General features: G+C 35.7%; 1 protein-coding gene across 1 annotated transcript; it reads right to left on the bottom strand.

Annotated features, from left to right (window-relative positions):
• Positions 1-217: 217 nt before the first annotated feature.
• On the bottom strand, positions 218-4,535 carry LOC104536637 (WW domain-containing adapter protein with coiled-coil-like; the record flags this gene model as incomplete). Its single annotated transcript, XM_010179315.1, has 4 exons — positions 218-336; positions 1,078-1,226; positions 2,248-2,370; positions 4,290-4,535. Coding segments are annotated over 4 exons (637 nt in total), but the record flags the coding sequence as incomplete, so codon positions are not given.
• Positions 4,536-9,317: the final 4,782 nt, after the last annotated feature.

The following is a 9,317-nucleotide window of genomic DNA, read 5'->3' as shown; positions in this document are numbered from 1 at the left end:
TCCCTTCCAACTCCTAACATTCTGTGTGTGAATATTAATTCTATTTTGCTTCTGTGAATGGAACTCCAGGGGTGGTGTTAAACATGAGAAGCTACTACATCAGCTCTGTAACAAAGATATTTAGTTGCATCCTTTCAGTAGCAGTGAAGTTAAGATACAACATACATCGGATCCAGAGCAAAAACAGAGGACAGCACAGAGAAGTGTTTCAATATACCTTGAGCGCTGAAGACTTCGTGGAGAGGCAGGTTCATGACCTGGCTGCTTGTCAGCTATTACCGGCTGCGGAGGTGCTGCTTGTGAAGCTGGTCCTTGTTTAACACCTGGTGTAGCAACCTGGGAATTTCAAAAGTTCATTAGATTTCCTCCATAGTAAATGTCAAGTGTAAGAACCAGATGAAAACATGGAAATTACAAGACCACTGAGTTTTTGATACAAGGTGTTTTCTTGACAGAATATTTATATGCTGTACAAGGTGGTTATTTTTTTTTAATAATCTTTATGTTTTCTACTTCATCCTTCGGAAGAACCTTAGGAGCTTATTTGTTAGCTTCAATTAATCTTTCCTGGTCACTGATCCAATTGAGCACTTCTTACTGAATGAATAGGAGTGAGGGGGCAGGAAAGGGGCATAATGTTAATGACCCTGTAAACACCTACAACATTTCTAAATCAAATTTGAGACTACATCAGTTCAACTTCCCAGGAATTTATCTCCCATTCTTTTCTTGGCTAAAGTCTAGAGAACTGTATCAGCTGTTGCCGTTGGATTAAGTTTTTGTTTCCATTTAAATACGTTAAAATACTGATCTTTTGGTAGTATCTTCAGACAGCATCTGAAGTGAATGCAAGATTTTCTTCAAGAACAGAAAAGTACACTATGATTCCATGCTTGAAATGTATTGCAAAAATACAGCCAAGTAGTTGCTTTCAGTTGTTTCTGTTTCTATTGGGAAAGATAACGTACATATTCTATCATCCTACATATAACTGCTAGCACCTGGATATATAGCAGCAGTACTTTAATACTACCCATAATGGTTTCTTACTACAATATGACATCAAAAGGAGTTTACCTTCTGCTGTGATGATACTGGTGGTGTAGTCATCAAAGGTTTAAGTGGAACAGCGTTAGTCTGAGGCGTGCTTATTCTTGGAGATACATATGATCTTGGTGATGAGGCATCGGACGTTAAAGACATTGGAGACTGATTAGATGGCTGAGCTGCAAAGAAAAATAAAGATTGTTTTCAATAAAACCATATCCTATCTTGAACGTGAATCAGATTTTTATTTTAGTACTTTGAAGCATACTGTACTAGGTAACATACACAACATATTCACAGTTGGAGTGGTGAACAACTGAAACAATCAAACGCTCAACAACAATCCTAACTAAGTAATTGTATTTTCTTTAAACCCTCCACTTCTAAAACTTGAGGGGAGGGGTAAAGAAAAGAAGCTACTATGGAAGGCTTTTTACACATGAAGAGACTAGTTTCATTTGCAGTTCCTATTCTGGAGTGCTCAACTCGATTTAACTGAAAGAATGCATAAACAATTTACCTAGAAACCTATTTACCCACTCTAGGCATCTACCAACAATCCCCCACCAATGTTTTAATCAGTGTTTAAAAATTAGCATTAGCAGAACACTGCTTACCTACCCAATAAGATGACTGCATTTATTGTTGTGGTTTAAGTTTCTAGCTTTATTAAGTTAGAAATCAGAATGTATTGAAGATACCTGAAAGAGTACCTTGCCTGGAAGCTGAAGAATACTATTTACAGGAGACTACATAAAAAAAACCAACCCACTAGATAGAATAAACTTTAAGAATTTAAGGCCTCCCCAAAGAATCACAGAAGCATCGTATTACAAGAATGGTGTTCAGTCAAGGAAGAGTTGTGTTCTGTATTGAATATTAAATAACATCTAATTAGGGCTCAGAATAAATTGAGAGGGTCTCGCACATGTTTCACATTACCGATATAGAGTTAGCTAACATACAAAGAAAATCCCAAAAAGCGAGATAGAGAAGCACATTTACTTAGTTTTGTGTCAGCTTCCTGCTCGTCAAGTAACAATTTCTTATCCTATCTTTGGAAAAAGAAAACATTCAACATCCTCCACAGCAGATGGCCAAAGATACGACAAGAGACAGCTTCTGCAAGTTTCAATTGTATCAGCCTTTATAAAATGCAATGTAACAATTTTATTTAAGTGAAAAGAAGACTATGAATACCTTGCGTAGACAGTTGTGCAGCTTGAGAAATTAGGGAAGTGATATTGAAAGCAGATGGTCCAGCAGTAAGAATTTTATGGAGTATAGACTGCAGAGAGGCTTGTGTCACAGCTGCTGTTAGAACTAAAAACAAACATTTTGTTTTACTGGCAGTTCTAGAACATCACTCTAAACTGTTCAAACTGGCTAAATACATTTAAGCCACGTTTTCTTTCTGATTCTATTCCCGTATCAACAGCTGAACAAAGAGCCACCTGAACTATTTCTCAATGACTTGAATTCAATTCGTGAATGCTTGGCATGTCTAACCAAGTCCTCTAATTAGCAGTTTTACCTGTGAGATACACACTAAAAAAAACCCTCTTTTAGAAAACAACTTAACTCTTCAGCTTGACCTTATGGATCAAAAGTAGTTCTTGCAAATCTAAAGAGAACATTTGTTCAATTTGTTATTGTAGTAAGCAGAATGTGTGGTGGTTCTGTTTTAGTTTGGTTTGGTTTGCTTTTTTAAAATTATAGTAATTTTAAAAAGCAAACAAGCAGTATTACTTCAATTCTCTAAAAGAGATGGGGAGGGATGCTTACTGTTCAAGGAAAAATACCTTTCTAGTTAAAAATTCAGACACTCAGAGTTTCTTCTTAAAAAAACCCACACGAACAAACTTTTTTGTTGTGAGTTTAGCTCTCTGTTCCCTCCCTCCTCCAGTTAAAAATTAGTAATTTTCAAAAAACTGTCTTAAAATTGTACTACACAGGAAGCCGATGAGACCCAGCTTCTGAATTAATCTTCAAAAAAAATGCCTACAGGCTCTGCAGGATACTTCACAAGGTGAAGTCACTCTGCCCACGTGGACCTGCCAGCCAGGCCCTCAGGTCATCAGAACACCACAACACTCTTGTTCCATGACAGTCACAGCACTGCTCAGGTATGCCAAGAGAAAACCACCAGGAACTTACATTGGCAGCTTTCTAATAAAATACAATTGGAGTCGTGACTGGACCTTTCATTTTTTTTAAAAACAACCAACCACGATATTCCTACTTTTTTAGTCCAACCTAGTGTACTACAGTTTTTTAAAAGCTTCTCCCTGCACAGGAAATAAATAATAACCTACTCACCTATTAGCACTGAATGAAGCCATAATATCTGCTGATTAAAAGGAAGTAAACTGACAGCTTTCCCTTATAAGTAATTGTAACATACATAATAGTAAAATTTCAAGTGATTTTCTATTTTGACTTTCATGGTTTGCACTTTTAAATTAAAAGTTAAGATAATTAGCTTTGGGCATAACACGTAAATGTTTTGCTTCCTATTTAAAGCGGTGATCAGTGCCCAAATTCAACAAAGCAAACAAAAAATCCCACACCATTTTCTTCCTCAGTAACCTGCCACATGCAGACACCATGTTAGATAAAATTACATTCAAAATTCTACCTGATCTTGCAGCGAACAGCACTATAGCTACTTCTAAACTTTCTTCTAATAAACTAGTAACAAAAATCTAAGGGATACACTGATTACATGCACGAAATTTAACTTGCTAGCAAAATTACTGAAATGCTGTGTTTGTTCAGAGAGGGTAACGAGTTCTGCTAAAGACAAAATGATGATAGGCAACAAGATTTAAGAATCCCTAGAAGTTTCAGTATTTGCAAACACATTAGAATAGCAGCACAAACTACAGAAAACGACACTGCAGGAAACAAAAGAACAAAAAGCTCTGACTAGATTTTGTGCAGCAGATGAATGCTGATACAGCGATTAAGCCACCAGTCTCAATTAAGACTGCTCACTCCCATCAGCATTTATCAGCCTAAACAACCTCAAACGTTACTTGACTAATTTAAAAATGTTTAACAGAAAAAAAACCAACAAAATGACAAAAAAAAATCCCTGTTTTATCTAGGGATTCATTTATCCACCTTTTATTTATAAAAGTAAGGCTTGCATTTACTACTTAGTATCCACTTAGCTTAGGATCCAACAGTGTACTAATGCGTGTAAATAAGAGATGACATCAACTTTAAAGAATCCTTACCTTCATTGATTTTGGATATATCTACACTAGAATTATTAAGCTGCAAGGTGGCTTGCAGAGCAGGCAGCAGCTGTCGAAGGAGATTTGGGTCCTGAAGTAACGGAGGAATTGGTGACTGCGGGACAGGTGAGACAGGAACTGTGGGAGCAGATGAAGCAGGCGCAGAAGCTGGATTCAGTCCAGAAGCAGAAGATGTAGAAGGAGTTGTGCAAGAATGGGATACAGACTTGTCCACAGATGCAGACTCTGAACAGAAGACAGACAGTAATTTTCGTTTTCCCCCAATATAACCTGACAACTTCTCACTAGTACAATATTCATATTAAGTTCAGATGATTAAATGCTTAACTGTTGTTCTAGGGAAAAAAAATCAAAACATGAAAATAACAGAAATTGAAGATATCTGATATCTAGTGTAATTCACGCTACTGAACCTAATATTTATTAGGAACGCACACACAAAAATCCTTCAACTTTGAGATACTGGACTGAAGGCTGTCAGTATGACAAATGGGATTTTTTCTCCACAATTTTTAGGACACATGTGGGCCAAAAATTCTTTAGTGATTTTTTCCTTTTACTGCACATATACTAATATTCTTTTACTCATTATTCCAACTTTCTTTGGAAAATATACTGTGAACAAAAACCTTATAGTTCATGAACTTCACAGATACGCTAATAAGTCAAAGTTGAGGAGAGGGTATAAGCCATGCCTCCTTAATTCAGAACAGACTATAAGAAGCTACAAAATAAAGACCGAGTGTATCACACACAGTCCAGCTATATTTTTAGATGCCCTGAGTAATGTATCTGCCCATAATTAATTTCAAACTTGTGAGCTTCTCCTGAAGCATGAAAACCTATATCCTTTATTTTATTAATCTCATTTCAGCAATTACCAACACTTATTATCCACAGAAATGCTTAGTACTTAAACTCAATTATACAGCATGGCAATTTGTTATAATTCATGTGAGTTATTTAATTAATTATGACTTTGACTTCCAGTTAACATGAAAGTTTCTCCTCCATTCCAGTACTGTGAGAAATACCTGCCCTGGAAGTATTTCCACTTACTATAGGTATACCATCAGTCACTTCAAATATCGTTCCTTTAAGAAGCCCAGACCATTGTATTTTAACTTTAGCTTCCCTTTCTCTTATCCCCATTAAATCCATCTGAAACCCTTGCCCCTGAATTCAGTCAAAACTAAAGCTTCTATAGCACCAGACAGGTGGGATGAAGAGTGGAAAGATGGATATGGATCTCAGATCTCACACAGGATGCTTGCTCATAATATTGAAGACCTGGATTTCAAAACCATCTCAAACTGGTATTTCATATTTCAGGCAAATGAAAGCTAAAATAACTGGCTGGGAAACTCTTTTACTCTAAAGGTGTGTTTGGGTTTTTTCTTCAGAGAGATGGTCAAGAAGAGGCTGAATTTTAGTAAAGAAGAAAAATGAAAAGATCTTGTTTTGCTTTGCTATGTAAGAATAAAATGTAACAAAATTTTTAAAAGCTTTCATTTTCTGACAGCCTTAATTGCAACTTTGAGACTAATTTGTAGAAGAATCCTAAAAAAAAAATTACTGAAGTATCAATACATAAAGAAAATGAGATTAGAAACCTCAGTGAAATGAAAGGGGACTTCTGCTTCCAAGCAGTTACAGTAGAAATAGTTCATTACAGATCACAACAGGTAAAGGGACCTTGCCATTTGGCCAGGAGCTTTCGTAAGAACTTATAAAGGGACAAGAGGTGTTACAAGGACTGGAGAGGAAAAAAAGCAGTTACAAACTTTTTATATAGCTTTCAGTAACACAAGACTAGGGCAGTTATTAGGTATTAGCTACCCCCAAAACCAGTAATGCATTAGTAAAAGTCTCTGTTATACCAATACTACATACAAAACCTTACATTATGGCATTCAAAGCAAACTTACTGAGACAACTGCAAGTCTAGACACAACAAGCAAACAACAACCTTATGATCCTAAACAAAACCATGTAAAGTTAAACTGAACTTGAATCTGTCATAGTCCACACAGGAAAGAGAGACACTGGTGGACAAAGGCAAGGGAATTAAGCACAATGGGGCATGTTAGTACTTATATGCACAAGTCTCCTCCCCTACAGTTTTGAGAACCTTAGCACAACAAAACAAACAAAAACCAAACAACAAGAAGCCATCCTAATTTAAAACAAAACAGCAAGTTGTTTTTTTTAAGCAACTACCAGCACTAATTTCAAAACATTTAATGCAGTTAGGCTTATCTTCACAGTTGAATTAAGTTATTTTAAGCAAAGAAGCAACTCACTACTGTATTATTAATTCACATTAACAATACCTGAACTTCAAAGCACACCACCATACCAAACAGCTGGAACTGTTTTTCACCCATGCTGCAGTTTTGAACACAAAATAAACTGAATGAAAGGCAAACTCAAGCTAACAATGGAGTGAAGACAAACCTTAAGACCAGTTCTGGGTATTTATTCATTTCTTGAATAAAAGGACTCAAAATGTGTCATACAAAACCACTGAATTCCAAGAGGTCTGTACAAGTATGTTATGAAAGCATATGTTTCTATGATCATGACTATCTACATGCACATCCCATTACAACTCTGTGGTGCTGAACATCATAGAGGATGCAGAGTACAATAAATGCTCAGAACATCACTACACTTTACAAATTAAGTTCTTCATAGTGAAAGAAAGGGTATAAACCTGTTTTTGCCAAAGAAGTTAAAAAATATTAAAGTGAATTTAAGTAAGTTAAAGTAAAAAAATATTTGTAGAAATACAAACATTTCCTATGTGTTTAAGTAGCTTGAATGGCTACTTCCTTCTCTAAAGAGAACCTCCTTTGTGATGAAAACAAGCATGCTAGAAAATATAAACTTCAGAATAGTTCTGTATAATCACAATTTTAATTACTTTAATTTAAACCAACCTATCTTACTCCGTAGCTTGCAGACTGGATGCTTGAGTTCACAGAAATAAATCCAAGAAATACTGCCAATAAAACAAAGCCTCTAAATATTTACACATCCGCTATTGTAGAATATAATTACAAAAGTTAAAAACTGGTTTAATGTATGATGCTATAGAGAACTGTCAAGTTTTGCCATTGAAGTTAACACAACCAGTCAAAACTCAAGAGTAAATGTTTGCTTCACAAAAATCCTCAGATATCACTCATTGGGGTGTGTGCATTTCCCCTGCTTTTTCCACAAATAGAAGTAGAAACGTCTCACTCCCTCCTCTTCCTCCCTAATTTCCCTTTTCTGATCTGATCTGCTTTGAGAGACTGTTTCATTGTGTATTTTGCCATACAGTTTACTTTTCAACACTGAAACACTATTTCCTAATTTCTAAGACTAGGATTACAAAAAAAAAAAGCTTAAACAGTTCTGTAATTCTTAAAATGCATTTGAAGCCTATGTTATGAAAGACAGTCAAAATGAACACAGCATAGTGAGAAAAGATAACCATCTTTATAAATCTAAGTTTCGTTTTACAACTCTGATAGTCTGGTCTTTACACCTGAGTCAAAATAAGTTCATATTCATTAACAAGCTAACTACAGCATTATTGCAAAACAAGGCTTTTGATTAGATAGCAGGCATTCATGAACCTAATTTGAACCACTGATAGATCAATCAGCCTAATTTTGAACCTACAACTGAAATTTTACAAACAGAGAATGCAAATACGGTCTGTGTCTTACACAAAAGGTATTCTTAAATGATGCTGCTGCAAAAGGCCTGCAAAAGTCATGCATTGCTTGTGTCACTACTGGACAGGGCAAGTCTGCAGGCTCTTCACTGTCAACACCAATTTCCATGCAAATGCTATGCAAATGACTTTTCAACCTCACAAAACATTTCAGCTCTTTATCACTGAGGTCCCAAGGAAAACTTTTAACAACAAAAAATTATTCAAAAAAATAAAACCAAAACCAGACCACAGCTCACTGCAATTTTTTGAACTGTTGAAAACTTTGTTAATTAAAATTTACAGTTTAGCTCTTCCTTTGAATTTCCTTCCTTTTTTTTTTTAAATTTTAAAAATAAAACTTTGCACCAATTTTGCCATAAGTTAAGCACATTAAAAGTTTCAACTTCTGGAGCTTCTAAGACAAATCCATTCACTTTGTTGAAAACACAGTATGCTTTCTGACTATCATGTAAACAAGCTTGTAAAATGTAGCCTACATAGAAAACTCAATACAGAACTAAACAATTTTCTGGACTCTCAACTTTAATCGCGTGGAAAAAAATGAACAATAAATGAAGCCAGCAAAAAAAGAAAAGGGAGAAAAGTAATCAGATGGCAAAGAAAAACAACTAGATGTGGAGATAAATTTAATGTGAAGAACTATTGATTTGCTTTACATTAAAATGGAGCAAGAAAAAACATTTTTATAATGAAAATAATTTTCAAAGATCACAACGAATAAGAAAGAGCTTTCTATGCATAACCTACTCTGCTGGCCTGCAACCTGTGATCGCATCTTGTGGACCCAAAGAAACAGCCAAGTGATCAGGCAGTATTTTCTATGACAAGAACCTGCATGGCAAAGGCATGTCTTTGCTGCAGGCTTCACAAAGAAGGATCTGAACTGAAGTAAACTGGAAGCTACTGCTTGCCCCAGAAACATTACGTCGAGTCAGAATGGCAACATTACACCGCATATTTCCAAGCAGTGCAGATTTTTAAAATAACAAGGCCAAGTAATCTTTTCAGAAAAAACACCACAGATAATTTTCAGCAGTTGTGCCACACTGTTCTTCAATTACAAGCTATATATAAGAAGGCAAACACTGCTTCTCAGAGTTTGAGGCAGCGTAGCAAAATGCTGCTGAGTCTTGCTGTTACCAATCTCTACCACTCATGGCAGGAATCTTGCTCCTAAGCAAACAGCTGATTCACCAGTAAATCTCATTCTGAAAGGCAATTCTCAGCCTAGGATGTCACAGCTAAAATAAAGTTATTTACACCAGGTTTAATACGGG

This window comes from Mesitornis unicolor, unplaced genomic scaffold (genome assembly GCF_000695765.1).
Source record: "Mesitornis unicolor isolate BGI_N332 unplaced genomic scaffold, ASM69576v1 Scaffold54040, whole genome shotgun sequence".
Lineage (NCBI taxonomy): Eukaryota > Metazoa > Chordata > Aves > Mesitornithiformes > Mesitornithidae > Mesitornis > Mesitornis unicolor.
This window is presented reverse-complemented; position numbering and strand designations above follow the sequence as displayed.